This window comes from Vigna umbellata, chromosome 9 (genome assembly GCF_029865625.1).
Source record: "Vigna umbellata cultivar VRB3 chromosome 9, Vumbellata_1.0, whole genome shotgun sequence".
NCBI classification, from domain to species: Eukaryota; Viridiplantae; Streptophyta; class Magnoliopsida; order Fabales; family Fabaceae; genus Vigna; species Vigna umbellata.
The window spans coordinates 22,391,715-22,416,632 of record NC_142173.1 but is presented as its reverse complement, the minus strand read 5'-3'; the positions used below and the strand labels follow the sequence as shown (position 1 = coordinate 22,416,632).

Genomic DNA, 24,918 nt, shown 5'->3' with positions numbered 1-24,918 from the left:
CATTTAGATTAGTATTGCTACTAATAGGAAACACCTTTCCAAATAAAATACAACAGTTAAACTTAAAGAAAATATAAAATATTTATACAGTTATCTAAACTAACCATGAAATTATTATATATTTACAAAACCAAAAGAACAACTAAGAATATAAATAATATCTTTTTCAAAACATAGTTATACAGAAGATCTAATATAAGAGAAACAACACGTATGTTGAATCTCAAGTGTAACTATTATTGCAAGCTAGGCCACATAATTTAAAGGTGTTATGCATTATATGGTCGTCTTCCTAGATTTTTTGTTATTGTTCAGTCTGCTTCTCTGTCATAATCACTTACTAGGGATCATCCTTCATCTGATATTATTGATGACTTTATTATTTTCAGTAAATTTCTCAAATGCTATAAGGATCAACAACCTTATAACATATCTTTTATTGGTCTAAGTCCACCTTTTTCTTTTGGCTCTTTGGTTCTTGACTCGGGAGCCACATATCACATTACTGGTAACAAATCTTCATTTTCCTTTTTGTCCTCTCTGAATCCTTTACCTTCTGTTATTTTAGGCTTTTGACGTTTGTTAAATTTCCGATGTCATAGCGGGAGACGTTAAATTGACGTTCGTTGTCAACAAACGTCAACTTTTGGGCTATTTTTTAAGAAAAATTTGCCAATATTTTCTTCCACTGAAACCATGAAAAATCAATATTAAACACAAGAATACACCACAAATTTTTTTTAGAATTTTAGAGGTAGTAAAGAACCAATTAAAAGTCCAACAACCAATGAAAATGCAACAACTAATATACATAAAAACCCAAAAATGAAACTAATTGTGAAGGTGAGGAAGTAGACAGGTCTCGTTGTGAGGGTGACGAGAGAAACACACACAACAACGAACCAAAAATCGCCACCGTAGTTATCCTAGAACTCGCCCAAGAACTGCACCAAAAGTCAATGAAAACGAATTTTAATCGGTGTAAATGAAAGATAATGGTTCCAAACATAATATAATCGATGTAAAATGATTTAAACGGTGCAAAGTGGAAGAAAACTTACCTGGACGTTAATGCCAAACTAAAGAAAGCAAAGGAAGAAGTTGAACGCAAAGAGAGAGAAAACGCTTAACTAGTGATCGCATTCTGGAGTGGGTAAAAATGCAGAGTATTTGACTTCAGCCCCCCTTCCAAGTCAACGTCTAAGTGCTCTAAGGCGTTGGCCCCCTTCCCAGCCGACGTCTAAGTGGTAAAAAAAATTAATATTGATACCCAAAATGAGGTAATTTCAAACCTTTTTGACGTTTGTGGGGAAGGGGGCCGACGTCTAAGTGGCAAGAAAAATTAATATTGGCGCTCAAATGAGATATTTTCGAAGATTTTTTACGTAGGGGAAATTAGACGTCGAGGGGCTTGTAGTTGACGTCTAAAGGAAATAAAATAGTGACTTTTCAATCTTGTATGCAAACCATTTGACGTCTGACCCTGGAGAAGCCGACGTCTATACCTTATTTGACGTTGGGGACCCATTTAACCGACTTTTATAATGTCATTTTATTTACAAAACTGTCACGGGTGTTGCTCCCTCCACCACCCCAAGTGGTTCTGCACCTCTCCACTATTTTCTTTTATTCCAAAAATACTTTACACCTCTCCACTATTTTCTTTTATTGCTTAGATTTAAACTTGTGATATATTGTAAAATATAAAATTTAGAGGAAACTTCAATATTAGTGTTTCTACCACTTTCATTTTATAAACTTAAAAAGTTAGATACAAATACAAAATAATAAACATAATAATATTAATAGTAAATAATATATTATTATTATTATATACTAACTTTATAATGACGAAAGAATTAAATAAATTTCAAAGCTTTAACAAATAACTTTTCTTTTATATTTTAAGTATTTAATAATATTTTTATATTATTTATCTAATAAATTAAATATTTTATTCAAGTTATTTGAGTCAAACATGTCGGTAAGTTAAAACATAATATAATGTTAAAAATTATAGATATTAAATGTAAAAAAAACACATATATATAAACATTTTTCTAGAAATTTAGAATAAAATTTTACCATTTATTAAGTAATTTGAAGAAAAAAAAATATATTGAACAGTGAAAATAAGATTGAATCAAACTTATTTAAAGAAAAGTGTAAATAAAATTTTGCAATATATCACAAGTTTAAATCTGAGCCATGTGAATGCTCCATTAATGTGGAGAGAAAAAGAGAAAGATTGTTGAATATAGTGGGGAAGTGTAGAGCATTTTTAAAATAAAAGAAAATAGAGGGGAGGTGTACAGTATTTTTGGAATAAAAGAAAATAGTGGGAAGGTGTAAGAGCACTTGGGATGGTGGAGAGAGCAACACCCAACTGTCACCGATCATTTTTTATGTTGAATTTTTTTTCTTTCGTTAGACGCTAAACGTGTGACATTAAATGTTATTTCTAAACTGTGGTGTTACCTAAGAAGATTTTGAATGGAATTAGACTTATTTTGGTATAAGAATAGAGTAAAATGACTCATAAAGACTCAATGGGCCAATATGATACACACATCAGTGTTCTAAAATGCTGACTATCAATTAGGGAGTTTCTAAAGTTTCTGGTGTGACGCTCAGCGGTGTTCTAACACCAAAGTCGAGAGCTTTAACGCTCAGTTTCATTAAGGTGGTGCTTAGGCGCCCAATTTGCAAGAGGGTTGGCGCTTAACGACAAGAGTGTGTTGCTTAGCGCCACTTTGTTTTCCTAGTTTCACTTGTTTTTGAACTTCTCTTAATTTTAGGGTTTCACTTAATTAGTTGCCTTATAATGTATGTATGTTTATGAGCTATATAGAGTTATGATAAAATGTGAATGATTGTGAATGTAATCAATGAAAATGTGATTTGTTAAGTATGTGAAAAGGGATTCTACGGGGATAGGCTATTCTACTAAGCTGTAGGAGTTTAGGTTGTTGGGTGCGAACCGGGTGTCGATGGACACACTGGGACTGCTGGTTGTGAGCTTTGTGCTTGCTTTGTGCCACTAAGCGGCAACTGAAACTTAAATTCTAAAGAGTCCTTAAATTTATTTTAATTGGTAAGGTCTTATTTTTCTTTCTTTCTTTGTTAAGTTTCTTTTGTTACCGAAGCGCACAATATAATGCATTCCTTCTTCAACTTTTTTCTACAATGCTTTTTTGGTTAAGTTCATCATCGTTTGAAATGTTTTAAGGTGTTTTGATTAAGATTCTTTTCCAAATTTGTTTCTATTCCGGTTTTTCATGGATACGAGGCGTTTAATTACCAAGTTTCTTTATTTTAGTAAGATTTTTTTTCTTTCATTTGTAAAGTTTTTACTTTTTTTTGTCAAACATTATTTTTTTCAGTTCAAGTCTTATATGCAGAACTATTATTTTTTAGTATGATTATATTTTGAATGACTCTAATATTTTTATGTCCTTTGTTAGTTGACTCTTCTCAACTATGAAATGTGTAATAATTTCTATTATAGTATTAAAATTATAATTTAGGATGTTACATCTTACATATCATAAATTTAGTCATTATATTACTAAGTTTTATATTAGGTGGATGTTGTATTTATAATAAGAAAAAATAACTACAAAATTTTAAATGCTGAAAGAATAATAATAGACTTTACGAATGATTGTTGAAGGTATTAAAAATGTTAAATAAAATTTACTTATAGTATACAAATAAATTTTATATTTGTTAGTGAAATTTAAATGTAACAAAATTAAATAAGTTGTTTTATGGTTAATTAATTGTTTAGGATGACTTTTAAAATGTAAGGATAATGAGTTTATTGTATTCGTTATTAGATAAAAATTGTCTTTTGATATATACTTATATTCACATAAAGGTTTATTTGTTAAGAAAGTGGTGTCAAGAACCAATTACCTTGAGTGCTTGATTGATAAAAAAAAAGAAAATGAAAACGATTTGTCTTCTAAACAGTGTGTTCCTGTTGAAGTTGACAAAAATATCAATGAAAACAATCAAAGTGAAGATCTCGTTGACTCCCTCAACCCTGAAGGGAGAGTTAAAACTATAGAGTCATACATATATATATAATTTTTGTAGGAACAGAAAGTAGAATCTGCGAAAGAAGGTATGATGGGTTTAAGGGCATTTGGGTCGTCCTTCCTTGGTCTTCCAGGAGTTGTAACAAGGGCAAAGTTGCTTGTTGCCGTATGTACCAGGAGGAACGCATAGGCATTTGGCACAACACTTCTGACAGAAAAACATGCATGGCTTCTTGTGTGAAGTTGCCGAGCAACGGTATGTGCACTTGGGTTTACAATCTGTTATTCAATCGCATATTCATCATCATCATATTCATCATCATCATCATCATACAAATTAACCCAAAACCAACATCATCCTTTTTCACCACTCCATACCTGAAGGCCCAAGTGTTCCGCTGCGCGTATAAGCCTGAATTCAAACATCACATACACACTTGTCAGAGATTTAATCATTCTGCTTATCTACATTATGTAATCTAATGTACCTGAGCTACACTCGAGAATGATACCAACAGAAGAAGCAGAGAGAGGGCAAGCATCATGGGGCTGTAATAGGAAGCTGCTGCCATCGCTATATGAATGTAAGCTTTTCTTATTTCTTTGTTAGGAATTGGAGGGATATTTATAGGAATAACACCACCGAATACGAAACCTAATAATGAATCCCGTTGTTTAAGGCGTTGAAAAGGCTGATTGGAAAAAGTTTTATGATAAAGTGAGCGAAAACAGCGCCATATCTTTTCTTCTGTTTGTTTTTATTCTCTTTTTTCAACTCACCAACATGTGACTGAACATGCACTTTACTATTACCGAATGCATTAATTCAGCGACAATAATTAATGGATATTTGTATCCCATAACCAAAGAATAATATTACATATGCTAAAAGCCAGGATTCTTCTAAACCAAAATGCAAAACTTAGCACTAAATCATGGAAATTGTACACTAATATGTATATCATATGGGCTAGTGCTTTATGCAAAGATAAATGTTATTTTTGTTCTTCACTAGAGATAAAATTAAAATTGACCTTACTTGCAATGAGTTAAGTTAATCGAAGCTTTTAAAAGAGATAAAAATTTATTTTGAGATATTATCTACCAGTATTCAATAATAAAGTACCCTAAAGAAAAACAGAATACACTATATATTATAAACACACGCATATTAATTCTTAATTTTGTCAAGTTTTCATTTCAAAGTAGTTGACACTATTACATTTGTGTTAGGATGAAAAAAAAAACTATAAGAATTTAGAATATTTGAATTAAATAAGTTCGGCTGAAATAACCTCACCCATCTCAAAATCTTGTGTTAAAGGAGACAGGCCATTTATAGAAAACAAACGAATTAATACAAAAAAAAAACTCTAAATATTTTGTTTTCTGGCTAATTCTTTTGATAATATACAAACATTAATAAAAATAACAAAACAATTTTATCTAAAAATAGATTCTAAAATAGGTCCTTAAAAATCAGAGCGAATAAAATTAAATGAAAACTTACTCATTTAATTAACAAAGCAATGAAGATAATTAACAAAGCAACGAAACAGAGATATCAAAATCTCAGAAAATATGATACCAACATAAAAAGATAGGGTTATTTACTTAATATCAATCATACAGTTTACATTCTTGTCTTCTCTGCTTGTAATAATCAACACTGTAAAAAAATAAAAATATATAAATAATTTTTCTAATTACTATAAGAATATTAAAAGTATTTTTATCCTATTAATCTTCTATTGACAACCGTTAATTTAACCATAAGTAATCTCAATCAAATAAATCCCTATTTACAACAATTAATTTAATCATGAAATTAAACTCGGTCAAATATAATTCCAAAATCTATAGTAAAAGTAAGCAAAACAATGAATCATTAGAATCAGTTTGAGGGGTTGAACCTCCGACCTTGTGGATAACAGCCACACGCTCTAACCAACTGAGCTATTCCAGCTGGTTAATAGAAGGAAATATCGATATCAATACAAATATAACTGAAAATATGACTGGATTCTTAAAAGATTTGAATAGTCTATGTGGAATATTGATAAGAAGATAGTATTTACAATTAAACAACGTTATAAGTAAATCATTTGAAAAAAACAAACTAGTTTCAATTCTTGTAATTATTCATGAAAAAGTATTTATATAGATTTTGTATCTTATGAACAAATATTTTCTTTCTAATTTTAAAACAAAAAGTTTTTTTTTCCTTATATGTTAGAATGAAATAAATAAGAAACAAGATTAATCACTTTATAAAGTAAGAGTTTAATGAATTCGTCAAGTGTTTACAAGTTACGAGTTATATAGAACACTCTTTATACTACAAATTAAAAGAAAGATTAGATAATATAATATAGGCTTAAATATGTTTTTAGTCCCTATACTATCAAGCGGTTTTTGTTTTAGTCCCTTTTTTCAAAGTAAGGGACATTTTAGTCCTCCTTCTTAAGGAAACTTTGATTTTAGTTCTCCAAAACTAACACCGTTAAAAACCAGCTGATGTGGCTAATGGTAGACTGACACAATTTTTTTTTTGTCAGAGTTTATCAGCTTTTCTTCCTCTCTCTTTCCCTCGTCTCTTCCTTCAATCCCAAAACACAAAACAGTAAAATCTTCCGGTCAAGCTTTTCTCTCGCATCTCCCATCACTGGTCACACAACCACCATCATCAAAAACACGAACGCCAGCCCCGAGAGAAGAACCCACACCGATACTAGAGGACTCTTCTGGGACCCACTGCCATTCTCCGCCAAAGCCATTGCCAACGCGAGCAGAATCCATGTGACCACGTCATTGAACACTGCTGTCACCATTACGGTCTCCCCCACTCTCGTGGTATAGCACAGGTTTCTTCAGTTATCCCAGGAGACCGAGAATGGCACATACCACCAAGAGAAGGGTTCTGATCTCCTAATGCCAACTGAAAACTTAAGGTATGTTTTGTTTCTTTGGTTCATTTGTTCGATATGTAGTTCACTTGAATGGTCTTGTAAAATGCTTTTGAGAGAAAAGGCTTAATGAAGCAATGACTTTGTTTGCCAGGTTTCTGAACAAAGCATGCACAGTTAGAAATCCCTCACAAGATTTAACACCAGAGGGAAGAGCTAGGAATCCATGGAATCTTTGCACAGTGGAGGAAGTGGAAGATCTGAAGGCACTAGTCAAGGTAGTTCCAATATGGTCAACAGGAGATCAGAACGTGACGTGAAATTGTCCATGTATTCCAAAGTTTTCAATGTGAAAATATCACGACACAATGTCTTGAGTAATATCACGACACAATGTGAAATTGTCCATGTATTCCAAAGGATGTAGCTCTTGATGAATTGTTTTCTCTCAAATCACTGAGGTGAGAGAGTTGATAGGGCAGTTATCAGATAAGGAATCTGTGTACTATTCTGATGCATCCATTTCAAGGTATTTAATGTCACGAAATTCGAATGTTAAGAAAGCAGCTCAAATGTTAAAACAAAGTCTGAAATGGAGAAAAGAATTCAAACCGAAAGAGATCCGCTGGGTAAGTTAATTACTACTTGTCTTCACTTTCTTTTATCAAGTTTAGATAAAGCATGGCTGACATGTCTTCTCTTTCAAAATAATATAGAGTATGTCACTTTTCGGAAATGTTTTTTGACATGGAATTTTTGTTGATGCAGGAAGATGTTGCTGCTGATGCAGAGTAGGGGTTGATTTACAGGCCCAATTATCAGGACAAGTACGAGATCAGTGATTGTAATAACACCTAGACGCCAGGTTTCTTCTGAGGATCAATTTCATCTCTATCTTGTTTAGTTTAATCAGCCCTAAAACTGTAATCATATAGTATCATACTTGGCTACTGGAATGAAAGGGAAGAATGAGAATAGGTTTTTCGCTTTTGTTAGTAGGAAACACACTTAATTTTATGAATTTACATAACAGTGTTGTGTCTGCTGATCCTTTTACTCTCAGCTTCGAAATTGAGGTCAAGGGTTCTATAAATATGATAAGTGGTTAGTTAGAATCCTATTTTTATGAACAACTTTTAAGAGCGATAACATTCATGTTTTTATTTCATTTGTGGTCTGTATTTGTGCTACAGAACTCCAAATCAACAGAGAGACAAGTTAAGCATTTCGTACACTGGTTCGAGAATGCCATTTTAAACCTTTCACCACGCAAAGAACACCAAACAAAGAACAGTTGGTTTGGCTGGTAGATTTAGAGGGTATCAAGATGTACACAGTTTTCAGTTGGCATTATCCAAGTCATACATTAAGTTTTCAGTTGGCATTAGGAGATCAGAGCCCTTCTCTCGGTGTGGGTTCTTCTCTCGGGGCTCGCGTTCGTGATTTTGATGATGATGGTTGTCTGACCGGTGATGGGAGATGCGAGAGAAAAGCTTGACCGAAAGATTTTACTGTTTTGTGTTTTGGGATTGAAGGAAGAGACAAGGGAGAGAGAGAGGAAGAAAAGCTGATAAACTCTGACAAAAAAAAATCGTGTCAGTCTACCGTTAGCCACATCAGCTAGTTTTTAATGGTGTTAGTTTTGGAGGACTAAAATCAAAGTTTCGTTAAGAAGGAGGACTAAAATGTACTTACTTTGAAAGAGGGACTAAAATCAAAATCGCTTGATAATATAGGAACTAAAAACATATTTAACCCTATAATATAATACTTGATGAATAAGATAATATGCAAAATTGTGATTAAAAAACCTTTAAAACCAAAAATTATGAAATTAGTTTATTCAGGTCGTATATAAGTATTGTTATAATAGTAATATATTGTTTTTTTTTACTTTTTATTATATTGATTTTGCTAGATGTATATTAAATCAATGCCCTTAATGAACTGTGTGACTATTTTCTTCTTACAAGTTATTTTTAATTGCACATAATTTAAAATATACAACAGGTCAAATCTTGTGTCCGTCTACTAATATAATTTTTAAGATGAAGATGTTTTACCCTAACTGACTGGGTAGGTTTTGTCTTTAAAGAATTTTTTTTAAATAATTTAATTGATATTGATTGACAACTTATTCACATGCATATTAAAACAAAATTTCTAAATAATTTTAATTTATAATTGGTTCTGCAAAATTAGTTTAAAAGTAATGAAATAACAGCAAGAAATGTAAGAAAATAAAGTCAGAATATATGAGAATTATAATATTTCAAAATTAGCATTCAAGCACAGCTTAATTTCACCTTCATTTGCATTTCTATAAAGCCATTTGGCACTTTATCTAAAAATCAATATATAACAAGCCACTATAAAATTTCTTAATAAAAAATTGTCAAATTGACCTAAAATTTGAGAACACACATCAATGCCTATATAAATGGCCAGCACAAGCTTCCATGCTTTTGTTTCTATTTTGGTTTGATTTCACTAAGTTGAAGACTAAAATAAATTAAATATTCCTCACACCTCACTATTGGCTTAAGTGATTCACGCCGGGAGTAAGCACCGACTAAGCCACAGGATAACTCTGGCAACCTAGGACAGGTTCAACATTTCTGTCAGTTTATTATAATCCCATAGATGCATGTTCTGGCACATGTAAACGGCACCAACAGCAAGTACGACAGAAAAAACTGCCATGCTCTTCAAGCATCCATGGCCTTGTGACAATCGTCCCAAAATGACCTTGCAGTATTTGTCTGCATCCTTTAATAATGCATGGCGAGAACCATCATCCATATTAGCAAACGCCTTCTCATTCTACAAAGACAGATTGAGTGACATGTCATAAGATAAAAAAATGTAGTTAAATTAGGTTCAAGATAAAGTGCATTCTCTACAATGATGCTGGAACAATGTCACACCTAAGATAACTACGTTATTTAGATTCTACTCTCGCCTAAGGATTTTGAGAACGTGTTAAGAAACATTAGGATATGCTGCAAGAGATTAAACAGCCTAAATATACCATTGTCCACAAATTCATTAACTCATTTTGGGAGCCTTTTGAAGAAACTTTTCAGAGCATTTTGGACTTATCATTGAAATACTTAGGTGGAAAATTTTTAAGGTGTTGGATTAATCATATGAAAGTGGCTAATGACCCCCCTGTGTTAGCTTCTTTTAATGAGTTATGATGAGGAAAGAGGATCAAGGTCAGCCACAACCTTTTTTAGCATATTAAAGGAAAAATAGAAGACGGTGGTGGGAAAAATAACAGAAGATGGTTGGGACAGTTGAGTCAGTTATGACAGCTAGAGAGGAAGGGTATGGATAGAGCACTTAAGGGTTTCTGGGGATAGGAAAAGATTACATTGTTGTGACAAGGATAGGCCCTTGTCCAAAAGGAGAGCAGCTTCCTTTGTAGAGCCTCTGTACTATATATTCATTCCATTAAAGTTTCTAACAATTGGTCCAGCCTGCCGAGTTCGAAAGAAAAATAATGGATAAACAAGAAACAAGGTTATCTACTTTGAAATCAAGGGCAAAAATGTTGAAGTAGACAACCGGTGAACAATCGCCAAAATAAAGAAAAGCAAGAAGACATCGACGGGATCAAAGATTTGCTTAAAGACTGGATGCAAAGGCAAGGCATCACTCATATTGGATAACAAATCGGCCATGAAACTGCAGTGGGAATGAAATGCTCGAAGCAGAGGGAGACAGTGATCGCCATTAGAAGAAGGTGAAATTACCCATGTTTGAGGGAAACAAACCTTTAGATTGGATGGAAAAATGAAATTGGCTTACATTAGCGTGGAGGAAACTGATAGAAGATTAAAAGTATCAGAAACGCTGTTCATCGGTTCTATTATTGGACCAATCAGTAGTGATACGACAAGAATTGGTGACAAGATATTAGAGTCAAGCCGTCATGATCCAAAGGAATTGGAGACAGCTAAGGAATTAGCTTGTGACTTGGAATAAGCGAAGATTTTTGGGAAGGCTCAAAATCATAACTGGCAAATTCGAGATACCATGATGGTGGACGAGTGATAGCTCTTGCAAGTGGTATACACACTTGACTTATCAAAGTAAAGGTTCACTAAGAGGAACTACAACCATGATTGCCGTTCATAACCAGAAGACAGAAATTAATGAAAACAACAAAGTCGCATTATGCAAAATTTACCATATCTATAATATGTTAGAAGGAGGGATCAGAAGTTATGTTTCCGGTGTGGAGCACCATATGTAACAGGACGCAGATGTCCAAAGAATAGTCCGAGAATTGTAATTTTAGCAAAGGATGAGCATGTTTATGAAGAAGGCAAAATTACAAAATTAACTAGTGACGATGAAGAAGGCGGTTCCGAAAGTTAACTTGTTTTCTGCTGGTTTGACATAACCTCGACATATGAAATTGGAAGGAATAATTCAAGGAAAAAAGGTGTTAGTTGACAGTGGCGTGAGTCACAATTTGTTTTCTTCTAGATTAGTACAATGTTTGGGATTGAGGGTGGAGCCAACTTAGTAGCGGCTAGGAGATGGGAATAGAAAAAGAGCACAAGGTTGTTGCAAACATGATGACAAGGGTGGACTTGATTTTAGGAAATGCATGATCAGCTACGAGTAAGTTAAGGTGAATTGGAAAACTTTAGCAAAGAGCCAACCAACCATATAAGGGATCGACACCACTCTTTACCCAAAACCTTAAGACAATGGGTTAATGGGTCTTTCATCTTTATATACTGCTCTACTTTCTTATTTCTATTCAATGTGGGACTTAGACTCACACTTGGATACCCAACAGGAGACCCAGGCTTATCTAGAACCTTGGCTTCTTCTCAAGCATTAATGAAGGTAACAGAGGTGGAGGTAACGCCATTATTGTAGGTGGTGGAAATCGAGGATGACACAAATTCAAATATACCGAGACAGATTGAAAATGAAGAGAAAGCAACTACAACAAATATTAAGTATCAACATGCTTTTGCGGAACCCCAAGGTTTGCCGCCAAGTACAGAAATTGACCATAAAGTTCTCATAAAGACAAGGGTTGGTCCAGCGAATTTTTGACCCTGCATATATCCTTACAGTAAAAAGAATGAGATTGAAAAACAAGTTAAAGATACGTTGGTCCCAGAAATTATTACGCCTGGCAATAGTCCTTATTCAAGATCAGTTATTCTAATTAAAATGAAAGGGGCAGTTGCGTTATTACAATGATCGAGTTCTCAACAAAGTGATTACACCAAATAAGTTTCATACTCCTGTTATTGAGGAGTTACTAAACCAATTAAATGGGCCAATTATCCTTGTCAAGATTCCAACTTCTATAGTAAGTGATAGAGAATTTGTATTTCTTAGTCTTTTTTGGCAGGAACTCTGTAGAAGACAAGGCACTACATCAAGGATGAGTACATCTTATCATCCAGAATATGGACAAACTTAGGTACTAAATAGAACATTGGAAACATATTTCCAATGTTTCACTTCGAACAACCAAAGGCTTGGATGGAGTTCATGGGAAAAATATTGGTAAAACACAAGTTACCAAGGGGGCAAAAGTGTACACGATTCAGGTGGTATATGGAACACTAAGAGCCAGATTTATTCCAGGAGAGATTTTGGTAGAAGCAATAGCACCATACCTAATGGAAAGGGGTGAAGCTTTAAAACAGTTGAAATATCATTTAAGGGTTCAGGATCACATAATAAGATTACTAATGCTCATCGAGTAACATCTAAAATAAAGGTGGGAGATTCGGTGTATTTAACAATTCGTCCTCACTGACCAAGTTCAATGCCTACAAGACTGCATCCAACACTAGCAACCAGGTACTATGGGCACTATAAAGTGATCAGGCAAATAGGACTAGTGGCTTTTCAGTTATAGATTCTAGTGCAGGCGAGAATTCACCTAATTTTTCATGTTTCTCAACTCAAGTTGGCAATAGAAGATGATCCAGTAGAAGCAGAATTGCCAATAGGATTACAAGACAGTAGAAGCAGAATTGCCAATAGGATTACAAGACCATTTCACGGGATTACGATCATATCAAGTACTAGGAACTAGGACTACAATCGGCACATCAATTGTTGATTGAATAGCAAGAGACATCACCAGAAGAGGCAACGTAGGAAGACAGAACTAATATACAACAACAATCTCCGAAATTCAACCTTGAGGATAAAGTTCTGTTTGGGGGGGTACATATTGTTAGGAAAGATGATCAACGTCAGCCACAAGCTAACCCAAAACCACTGCTAGTATATCTAAGGAAAAACAGAAGACGGAAGTGGACAAAAGAACAGAAGGTGGTTTGTGACTCTCTTGGTGACAAGCTCGTATTTATTAAGCACTCAACTAAGTCATTTATCCAAAACCAACCTCGATCATACAATAACATACTGTACAATATACAGAAGCTTCAATGTGCATAACAATGTGTTCATTAAAGTTTACATAAAAAGCAGCAGTACAGTTTGAAAGGTTAAGTGTATCAAAACATTGTGCAAGGGTGCCACTGTATTTACTAAAAATGAAAATAGTTTACCTTTTTACAAAAGCTCTCAAGAGTTTCCCTCAAAGGATCAAGTGTAGTATGTTTGACAAAGTATTCCTTCCTTTCACCAGAAAGTCTTCTCAATACAACAATACTTGCTTCAAGGTTATCCATATATAGCAAATCCTGCTTCCCAGAATAAAGCACATGTTTATGTTAGTAAGTACAAAAGGAGTCCCAAGGGAAAAAAGTGTAGGAAAGGAATGAAATAAATTGTCAAATAGCATTCCCTTTTACTCACCCATTGCTTGTAACACTCAGGATTCTGAGTCAAGCACCAAATAAAGATGTCACTTGCCTCCTTTGATAGGTCCGGATTAGCTGTAAAAGATTCAAGCATTTAAGTTTTCAAACAGAAGTACAACACCAGCACCTTCAACTTTTAGTAATAAATACTTAAAAATATTCGAGAGACAGCAAAGAAAGCAAATAACTAGTAAATTGTAATATATATATATATATATATATATATATATATATTAGTGTTTGCTCTGAAATAGGGTGTTTCTTTGTTTTGAAACAATCAATTATAGGATATTTCCGAGGTTCTGGAATAACAAATTATTTCTGCAAATAAAATGATTTCAAATTGCATTTTTTTTTATAAAATTGAAATTGGTCACTCACTTACAACTCAGCTCAAACCTGTTTGGCTCACAGGTTAAGCGAGCTATGTTGATTGAGACCCATGACCCACAATAAAAATTCTTAGCTTTTTCAACCTAGTCCAGTTAGATAAGCCAGGCCCACTCACGAATTGCAACCCATTTTTACACAGCACTACCACCTTCAGAAACGAGGGTAGCAAACTATCTTTGTGAATAGAGAGGGCAATGGGTCTCATTGCCTAAGTGGTTGTATGTAATGTGGGCTTGTCATATAAAAGTCAGATTGTTTAACACAATTACTATGATGCTTTGTGTTAAATTACATTTATTAGCAAAGATATATTAGTACAGTATTTATGTATGTAATACTATGGAATGTTTTAGAAGAATAGCGGTATGTGGATACTTTGTTTTTCCAGTTACCGAACCAGCTGAAAACAATGCTTTTGTGAAATCTTTAAACGTGTCCTATGGTCACTAAGATTAACTAGAAGCTACCTTCTCCCGCAGCTTTAATTGCTAAACTAAGCATCTGCTGCGCAAGATGCTTTAGTGCTTTACTTCCAGGGGAACCAGCAAGGGCAACTTCCTTTAATGTTGGATAAACGGCTTCAAATCTTTCAGTGGCCTAAATAAAATATACAGAAATACCAGATGAGTATCTTAGCTAAACCAATGATTGCAATGCAAGTGATTAGAAAATATACAGGATTCTCTTAAAATTCTACCTTGATCCGGGCTGAAGGAAGAGGGAAAGTAACTCTCAATAGTGAATCAAGTGCCCAGGGGGGCACAACACGCTCCCCTTTTCTGACAGCCCCATTTAGTAAAATAGAACGAGCTTTAGGAAATGTGATAATTCTGTTAAAAATAAAGAACGATGAAGATAAATCAGTAAAGACAAGAATGAGCAGCTAGGAATTCTGCACTAGTTACAATCAATAAATCACAGGAAGTTGGTGTGGAATCAGAGGTTCCTAACCTCTCAACCAACTGTAATATCAAGTCTCTTGAATGTGGATTGCCACCAGACTTCACACTCAGCATTGGTAAAAGAAGGGATACCCACAAGTACAACCCCATGACTAGATCTCCTTGAGAAGCCTACACAAATCCTAATCCAGTTACAAATCCATATAACAAATTTTATGTGTTCAGGGTGGGGGCACTATATCATGTTGAAAAAGGCTACCTGAGTTATCACCCAAACCAACACAGGGAGTTTATCCTGTCCTTGATATTTTTGACTCTCCTTGATTATTGGCAATAAACTAATCATTACATCAGGTTTTCGTCGAAGCACCATTGCTAAAACCAAAAATATGGCAACCTGTAGTTCAAGTAGATATACAATATTCACACCAAATATTCAATGAATTATATGTAAACAAGTTACAGAATTAAATTAACATTATAATATTTTTTAACTGATATTTCAACAAGTTTATAAATATTCAATCAAATTTAGAGGGCATACTGCAATCATCAATAAGTAGAAAAACTAAAAAAAAGTATACAAATTTCGTTGTAAAAGTCTGACATGAGCCAAGTTGATCCTAGAACACCAATAAATTTATTGAAAGGTCCACATTTACGAAATCTCCTTATTAAGATGGATATCTGGCTACATTTACAGAAAATCAGATGCACAACCATTCAAAGCTAAGGATCAGACTGTAATAGATCACTGTCTGAGAAGGTATACCCCACGTCCAAACTTGTCCCCCTACATCTTTGCCATCCTTAAATCTCAATGCATTTCAGACTCATAGGAGAATTAAATAATTAACCAACATTTGTGCTGTTTGAAAAACTAGTCATTCACTAAGCTAAGGAACCATAAGAAAAATATCAAATCTAATTCAGTTCGACAAATGGTCATTTTATTTTGAATATTTCCATATTTCATATTAAATAGAAAACAATTTGGTAAAGAAACTAAGAAAAATTCAATGGTAATTAAAATAAGAAGTTTTGAAATTCATCAACATTCAGAAAAAGTTATCATTATCGATGACATCTAAAAAGGTTAGAACAACAATATCCAACCAAGCTTTAAGTCACTAAATAGTGCCAGCAATGCAGATACCATCTCTCATATAGAGATACTTGCCCATATGGAGTCACAAATCAACAAAGATGCAAAGTTTATTTCTGTACTATAAAAATGCAGAAAAATGTAGTGATGTCCTCATCAACACAAAAATTTAAGAAATGCAAATCTTTTACAGAACTACGACAAATTGTCATAAAGTCATGATGTGATTTCAAGGGATACCTGAGATTTCGATGATGATATTTGGACGACCTTCTTAGATCCCTTAACAGTTCCCTGATGACTTGTAATGTCTGCAAGAATGCTGTCTAACGACCATATCACAAAGGAACCAAGGGCTTCATATGATCGATGACTGATCCAATCAGTTGATATTTTGTAAATATCCTCAGAAATATGCAAAAGAGGGATCTGTTGAGAAAGGAAAAAATGATAAGAAACACTAACAATTATCACCGACCAAGGACCACAAAGCATCCAAACCATCAAAAACAACAATGACTATAAAAAGGTGACGCATTAGGATAATCATTACAGAAATTCAAGACACATAAATCAGCGACATTTTTCACAAGCAACACAAAACAACAATGATCAGATCGAATTCATTCGCGCAATTCAAAATTCTATAACCATACTACCATATATCACGCGCATCACAAAACAATATAACTTTAGGTTCCAAATTTTTAATCCGGATTAAAAAATAAAAAGGAACAGAAACAACTCACATCAACAATCTTCGCAACGGTGGACTCTTTGAACGTCTTCAGCCACGGGAATTGAGCTCCACTCACCGACGAGAAAGCGCGACCGAAGTAATCAGCAAATCGCATCATCATAATATCTTGTTGCGATTCATACGAAGCCTACGGAAACAGGATTCATCTTACCTATCACATACAGCTAACAAAAACGAAACGCAATTACAGCAGATCAGTAGTGAAATCAAAACACTCACGGTAATTTCAGCGAGAAACGCGTCGAGTTCATCGGCGCTGATTCTGGAAGCAGCTTCAGCCACAGTCACCTTCGGCTTCTTCGGCTTCTTCTGCTTCGCCTTCTTCACTTCAGAAGAACCGTTCTCGACGACGCCGGCATCCGGCTCTGCATCGCCGTCGTCTTCGTCGTCGGAATGCCGCTTCGATCTGCTCGAAGTGGCTTCCGCATCCACAGCAGCGGCAGCTATCTGAGACTCGAGGAGGCGGCGGCGGCGCTCTTCGGAATGCCGCTCGACGGAGCTAAAGACGTCGGAGGAATGATCGACGGCAAAATTGTCGTTGACGAGGGGCTGCTTGGAGGAGGACTTCTTGTTGTTGCGGTTTCGCTTCTGATACGATACAGTTTGCCATTCGTTAGTGTTGTTTTTAGCGGCGGTGTTTTGCGTGGTGCGGGTTCTTCTTCTGTGAGCTTCTTCTTCTTCCTCTTGCTCCCTGAGAATGGCTTCGATGAGAGCTGAAGTCTCATCCATCGTGCTCTGTTACGATGCAGAGGAAGAAGATCGAGACGGCGTCGTTGGAGACAGATTGGAGCAGAGAGAGACAAATATATAGAGAGAGGGGTAATTAAGTAGAAGATGATGACAGAGAACACATACAGAGGGACTCTCATGTGTGAAAAAAAAAATACACGTGGGTGTTTCCTTCTTCTTTTTAAGTCTGGCATCACTTCATCACTCAATTATAACACTGTATTTGCATTATCCGTTGTCTTGTTGTCACTTTTTTTTTGGTAGAAGTTAAAAAACAAAATTAACAGATAACACAAAAAACAGAAAAGAGTTTAATTTTTACCCAATTGTAAAAATTTTAATATAGTTAATAGCGTCCTAAAACTAAAAAAAAAAAAAAAGCTTAATAGCTTATTTTGTCCCTAGTTTTTGTGAGTTGCGTCAATAAAGTCTCTCTTTTTAAAAAAGTGTCAATTGTATCCTCACTTGTTAAATTTTGCCTTAATCAAGTCCCTTCCGTTAAATACTCATAACTGCGTTAACTTTTTATTCTCTCTCTTCTGTTTCTCTGCAACGCAGCAGACTTTTCTGTCAGTGCTATCTTTTCGTCCTTTTATGCAGTGATATTTCCAATTTCAATCCAAAAATACTTCCAATTCCAATCCAAAGCAAAATGCACAATCTCCATTTTTCCACCTCCATTATATCACATTCGGTTGATTATCCAATCCCAAAGACTCTTCTATTCTTTTCCACTCATTCTCCACCTCCATTTTCAACAATTAATTCATCCATCAATATCTTTTATTCTCAACATCGTTGCCATCAATTAACACAATACACACAAATCAGAGAGAAAAAAATGGGAACAAGAAATTGATTGGGAGAAAAATGGTTGAATGGTAGTGCTAGGGTCTGTAAGAGCCACGACGTCAACGACATCGCCGATTATAGAGGGGTGGTGGCAAGAGGAAGCTTGCCCTGACGGTGTTTGTACATAGAAGAAATGGATGGAGAAGAAAACCCACATGCAGATGAACGATTTCTGGACAGTGGAACGCATATTAGGCCAAGCCTAAACCTAAGGGTTTCTTTCTTCTATCACAATCTCAGAAAAAATCAAACTTTTTCTTAAATCTGTCAAAGCCAAAGGTATTTGTAGCTTTTTCAGAAGCAAAGACATGTCTCTGACTCTTCCAACCTTAAGCTTCTTTTCAGGAAAAAAAGACACTCTATCATGGGATTAGCACTACAAAAAAAAAGGGCATTACCGAAGGCCAAAAGCCCTCGGAAAATGCCAAAAGCCCTCGGAAAATGCCATTTACAGACGACTTATCGACGGCCAATCAGCCCTCGGTAAATCCCTTGTCGCTAACAATTACCGAGGGCTTTTGACCTTCGGTAATTACCGAGGGCCTAAAGCCTTCGGTAATTACCGAGGGTCAAAAGCCTTCGGTAATTACCGAGGGCCTATTGCAATGGTTGTCATTTATATCAATCACACACAGCTTCTATTGCAATGGTTTAGGTTTAACAACTCGAATAAACAATTATCATCTCATCACACAGCTTCTTTGACGCACTGCACATCCAACAACCTGAGCCCACTGCCTCAGTCTTGTCTTCACGGTCTGAGGGTTATCACCTTCATAATTAATTCACATCAAACAACCCAATAATTCAGAAAAAATATCATCACATCTTAATCTACTTCAATCACAATCAACACAAATTAAGCATAGAAAGACCAAGATTTAAATGTCCTTATCTATATTTCTCAAAGAATTTGATAACCTGAGTTTATTTATGCAAACTTTATAATTCTGCCATTATTATAGAAAGCAAACAAGAGATCAGCTAAGTGTTAAGTACCTGTGGTGAAGATGGCAGAGTGGGCCATGCGGGGAAGGAGTGTCTTCGCAGTCAGATGCGGCAGAGGAAGACGGCGTGGTCGTGGTGGTCGTGGTCTTGGGGACGGTTCTTCCAGTTTCCCTTGCGGCGGAGCCAGGCTTCATCACGGTAGGCGTCCGGCGACCATGATCGCTGCTTGAAGAGCGGCGGTGCGGACTGCAGGAGCAGTGGGCACTGGAGCAAGAAGGGTGGCGGTGGCGCATGGACGTCCGGTTCCGGTGAATGGAAGAGGGAAATCCCAGGAAGGGTGGCGGTGGCGCGGGGACGGGAGTGAAAATTTGGGAGAAGCTTTCCCAAAAAGCATTTGGGAAAATGGTAGGAGGGAAATCCCAAATTCAGATTTTATTAAGTGAATGCATATACCGACGGCCAAAAGCCTTCGGTAAATCGTCTGTGTATTACCGAAGGGCAAAAGCCTTCGGTAATGACCAATTTTAATGACCGTCGGGAAATCCTTCGGTATTGTCATTTTTACCGAGGGGTAAGAGGCCTTCGGTAATAATCCTTCGGTAATCAATGAATTTGTAGTAGTGTAGGAACTACTCCTGCAACCCTTTTTTCCAATTTATTTTGTAAAAATAAATTTAAATTTCGTCACGATTGAATTTCCAACATTTCCAACATGTGCATGCACTGCAAAATTAATTTGTCAGGTTTGATTTCTATGCCCATAAACCAAAATTCATGTATAATTAGGTTTGATGTCTATGCCCATAAACCAAAATCCATCAGGTTTGATTTCTATGCCCATACCCTTTTACTCTTTTTGTATATGCTATCAGAAAATTAGGTTTTTTTCTTAATGTTGCAGGGGGTGCACCACCAGTAAGGAATAATTAGTTTGACTTCTCTGCATATTATGATACCTGGTGTTTAGCTCTCTTTTTTTTATCACATTTTCTAATGCAATATGACTTATGGTTGTAGAATTTGCGTGTTATATTTTCTCTCTCTATGAATTTATAGTGTTTACTCTTGGCTTTTGCAGGTGCCTCTATTCAACTGACTATATCTTTTAAAGCTTTTGTTTTTTCATTTTGCAATTGAATTTATTTGTTTCAAGTGTATACCAATTTGGTTCCACAGTTTTCGAGCAATTTTGGTTAAGTATCTTTTAATTAATTAAATAAATGATAATTTTTCATGGTTTATGAAGAATTTGAGAGAAATATGAGGGTAAACTCAGTACTCTGTTAATTAATTTGCGTTTTTGTTCTTGTGTTCAGGCTCAATAGCTGCAATCAATTATACAAGTTTAAGTATTTTGAATCTTTCATAAACTCTCTTGTATCCATAAACTCAATTTGTTATATTTTGTGGGTAGAGTTTTCTTGTTGCTCGTGTTTTTTTTTTTTTTTGCTTTATAGGAAGAGGAAAACCTTTCCATATTTCTATATTTTCTTACTGCTCACTGTCAGGCCCCATACCTATAACAAGTTGCAACGTGTTTTAACTTTTAGCATGATTAAAAGACACATTGCACAGGATCCAAGTAATGTTTTAAGCTTCTGACAAAAGAAAGAGAAAAGTCTGCTTTGGGAAAGAGTTTGGGAAAGAGTTTGGGAAAGAGGAGCAGAAGAGAGAGAAAAAAAGTTAATGTTGTTTGTGTGCATTTAACGGGATGGACGACGTTGACGCAAAATTTAGTAAGTGAGAACCAATTTGACACACTTTTAAAAGGAGAGACCTAATTGAGAAAATTCAAACAAGTGGGGATAAAAAAATATATTAAGCCAAAAGAAAAAGACATTTTACAAGAAAAAATAAGCTGTAGTGGGATTTTATTATTTGAATATTAAAAAAATTTAATATTAAAATAAATATATATAAATAGTTTTTTTATCAACATGATTTATTATTTTAAAATATATCATGTTTTTAGAATTATTTGATATCTGATTAATTAATTTCTTTATTTGGGTAAGTTGAATTTTATTTATATTTTTAGTCTTTTTTTATTATTTATTGCATGTGAGTTTTTTTTTTCATTTAAATATGTCTTTTTAGTTGTTCATATAAGTTTCTACTGATCAATGATTATGTCATTATCGTTCATGTGATGTTTCTATGTGTAGATAGAACATCTTGCAAATTGTGAGGAATTTCGCTAGTTAGGTCTTGTAAGCGGTTGGTCAGGTAAGAGAAGGTAGTTGCTTTAGTGTGCGTGAGTTTAATAAATATGATGTGTTTGCATGTTGATTGAATATGATTGCTATGTATGTCTGAACTGAATTGTATGGTTTGAGGATTGAAATGTGTTTGATTGTTGTTTGGGTCTGTGTGACAAAAAAAACTTAGGATCTGAGCAATTGCACATATTGGTATAAGTTTTAATGTGTAAAAATTGTTTTGAACCAACTCATTGAAAATAAAAGGTACCAATTTGAACAATTGATCAAGTCCAAGTTCATTTAAATCACAAAATGTGTTTGTTGTCAACTGATATAGCGTTAAGCAATACTACTTGGGCATTAAGCACAAGTTTATTTGTACAAATTTGGAAGTATTTTAGCTTTAGACTGTTGATCGTCCTTTTTCACCATTGAAGGTTCAGTTTTGCGAATGCTTTGGCGTTGAGTGGTAGTAGAGCTTCGTTGAGCACCATCATGCACTATAGGTCTAAAGCAATTGTTTTCCAGAACGTCGGGCGCTAGAAGTGTGTCACTAAGCACAACCTTTTGCAAGAAGAATGGTGTTGAGCGCCATTGTCGTTGAGCGTCACCTTTTGCGATAAGTTTGACATTGGACGCCACCTTTGAGTGTTAATGTGTATGTTTGTTATTCCCTTCTCTTTTGGTTGTTTGAAATAAATTTGTGATGGAACTGGTGTTTGTTTATAGTATTGATTATTAATATTTTGGTGATGATTATGGTTGTGGATAAGTATGGTGATGGTGTTGAGAGAATTTCAAGGAACTGATGTATGTTTATAATATTGATTGTGAATATTTTGGTGATGATTATGGTTGTGGATAAGTATGGTGATGGTGTTGAGAGAATTTCAAGGAGATATTCTTTATGGTGATGATCTCAGTGTATGTATGGACATTGGGGTTCACTAAGGATGTATCTTTATATTCGACCAACTATTCAACTCACATGAAAGAGAAGTGGTGGGAGGAGAATGGTAGGAGGTCCTAGTCATTGGACTGTTTTGGTCCTAAGTGCGAAGAGGATTAACCTTATGAATGACAGGGTGATAGACTCTTCAGAGCATAGATACTACTACAAGTGTGCTCCTACGTGAACTTCAATGTCAAAGGCATGTATCTAGATAATTGAGTCTAGTGTTAATAGTTTATGTGTCTATATTATTTATGGTATTTAATCTATGTTTAGCTTATATTTGATATGATTTAATTATCTTAAATAATTATTTTGCATATTAGCTTACCATGTCATTTTTTTTGGTGTTTCTTGTGTGTTTTTTTTTGTTTCTTTTGCAATAATTACCTTATTGGTGTAAGCAGATGATATGTAAACATTCCTTGAAAAGGAGATGATGCAATTTTTCTAAGTTATCTTAGATATATTTTATTACTGTGTTATTTATTTTAGATAATTATATTAATAATATATATTTATAATTTTAGATAACTTGCTTTGTCTGTTAATATTTTAATTTCTTATTTTATCAATTGTAATTTGTGAAAATTAGAATGTTAAACATAATTATTTGAAAAATTAATAAATTTGTATATGTTAGTCACGTTAATAAAAAAATTAAAAGAATAATAATAATTTAGAATATTATAGTTTTTTTAAATTTAATTGTTTAGAAAATGTATGGTTACTTATCTTTTATCATTATTTATATTTATATATTGGTACTTTTTTAACACCCAATCAATTGTAATCTATTATATTTATTTTATCTTTGAATCACTTATTTCCATCTTTGAAAAGTAAGTGATAATTGAAACTTTTTAAATATGATAATTAAAAGTTATTTATCTTTATTCTTTAAATATTTGATTAAGTATTTGAGTTTTTGATAAATTTTTAACCAATTTTTAAATATGCTCAGGAAACGGTTCTCAACTATGTTATCAAATTATCATTATCAATATTATTTTTATTTTTTGTTTTTTTTAAACAGATTGCCACTTTTCGCAAATAAAGCTAAACAAATTTTATTACGATTTCAATTATTCCACTATTTAAAGAAATAAAGGTACATCTAAATAATTTTATTAGTTAAAGAAATAAAGGTACATCAAAATAATTTTTTAAATGTTAAAATATTTATTTAGAGAAGAACATTTAGAAACTAACACCCTGAAAAACTGTTTTCGAATTTTTTTTATATTTTTCATAAAGAATACTTTGATGGAAAGTGAAAAAAATTAACTTTCTTTTCGGTTGACGAAATACGACAATAAAAAAAGTTCGCCTTATTCTCGGTGGATGAACTAATGTTTTAATTTATTAGAAAAATGTAAAAGTGAACATGAATATCTTTCGTTTTCAATAATTGTGATTTTTAAGGTGACTATTTAAACTTTAAAATAACTTCTTTATCTTCGTTATTATTTAGTGATAAAAAATATTTTATTTATAACAATAGTATTTTAATAATTTTAAAAATATCTTATTAATCATTTTACCTATAGTTGTAGTAACAGTAATTATTATTATCATTATTACCACTGTTACTATTTTTCATCATCATTATTAACATAAGTTTGATGATTATGATGATGAATTTTTTTTGGTTTGAATGTAACCATAAACAAACTCGTGTACACTTTATTTGATTAGATGAAAGGTTATTGTTGATTTCTACTAAATGTATGTATAATAAATTTGATATTTTTTACTTCTTGAATTGAATTTTGATTATTAGAAAATATTTTTAAACTTATAATACTAAGAATATCTAATTAAAATTATTATTAAGAATATATTAATTGTGAAAACCTTAAAACAAAACTAGTAATTTTTCCTCCTTTTTTACATGTACAAAATTCTACTCACAAACTTTTTTTCATTATCTCTTTATCATCTCATTTCACTTTCACCAAATCTTTTATTAGGAACCATCATTGCATTTGTGGCGTAAAGCACTACAAAATCCAATCAAACAAAATCATAGTTAAGATAAGTCTTCCTTTTCTCCTTTTTGGGTCAAAATTTATGGAGATGTTTTGCATGTGAACAAAAATTAAGTGTATGAGAATCAATTTTTCTCTTCTTACCTCTCTACATGTTTTTCTTACACGATAGGTTCATATCATTAGTTTGATTTTGTTGATATTCATCCAAAACTCACAAATTGAAGTCTATAGAAGAAGAAAAACTTGATGATTGTAAGAACTAAATAGAGTTAAGTGTAATTAGTATCATTTTGATCATTTGATTGCATGTGGCTT

At 33.8% G+C, this 24,918-nt stretch overlaps 2 protein-coding genes across 2 annotated transcripts; both read right to left on the bottom strand.

Moving 5' to 3' along the window:
* Positions 1 to 3,945: 3,945 nt before the first annotated feature.
* On the bottom strand, positions 3,946 to 4,632 carry LOC124824534 (protein RSI-1). The gene is made up of 3 exons (XM_047296967.2): positions 4,532 to 4,632; positions 4,422 to 4,455; positions 3,946 to 4,322 (listed from the first exon to the last, which is right to left on the bottom strand). The coding sequence occupies exons 1-3, from the start codon at positions 4,613 to 4,615 to the stop codon at positions 4,141 to 4,143; spliced, it is 300 nt and encodes a 99-aa protein (XP_047152923.2). The 5' UTR covers positions 4,616 to 4,632; the 3' UTR covers positions 3,946 to 4,140.
* A 4,548-nt stretch (positions 4,633 to 9,180) lies between these two features.
* Positions 9,181 to 17,799, bottom strand: LOC124824547 (uncharacterized). Its single transcript, XM_047296982.2, has 10 exons — positions 17,147 to 17,799; positions 16,917 to 17,054; positions 16,408 to 16,596; positions 15,322 to 15,459; positions 15,112 to 15,233; positions 14,858 to 14,990; positions 14,628 to 14,757; positions 13,763 to 13,842; positions 13,513 to 13,647; positions 9,181 to 9,772 (listed from the first exon to the last, which is right to left on the bottom strand). Exons 1-10 carry the CDS (start codon positions 17,654 to 17,656, stop codon positions 9,548 to 9,550), a joined length of 1,800 nt encoding a protein of 599 aa, XP_047152938.1. The 5' UTR covers positions 17,657 to 17,799; the 3' UTR covers positions 9,181 to 9,547.
* Between the last annotated feature and the right edge of the window lie 7,119 nt (positions 17,800 to 24,918).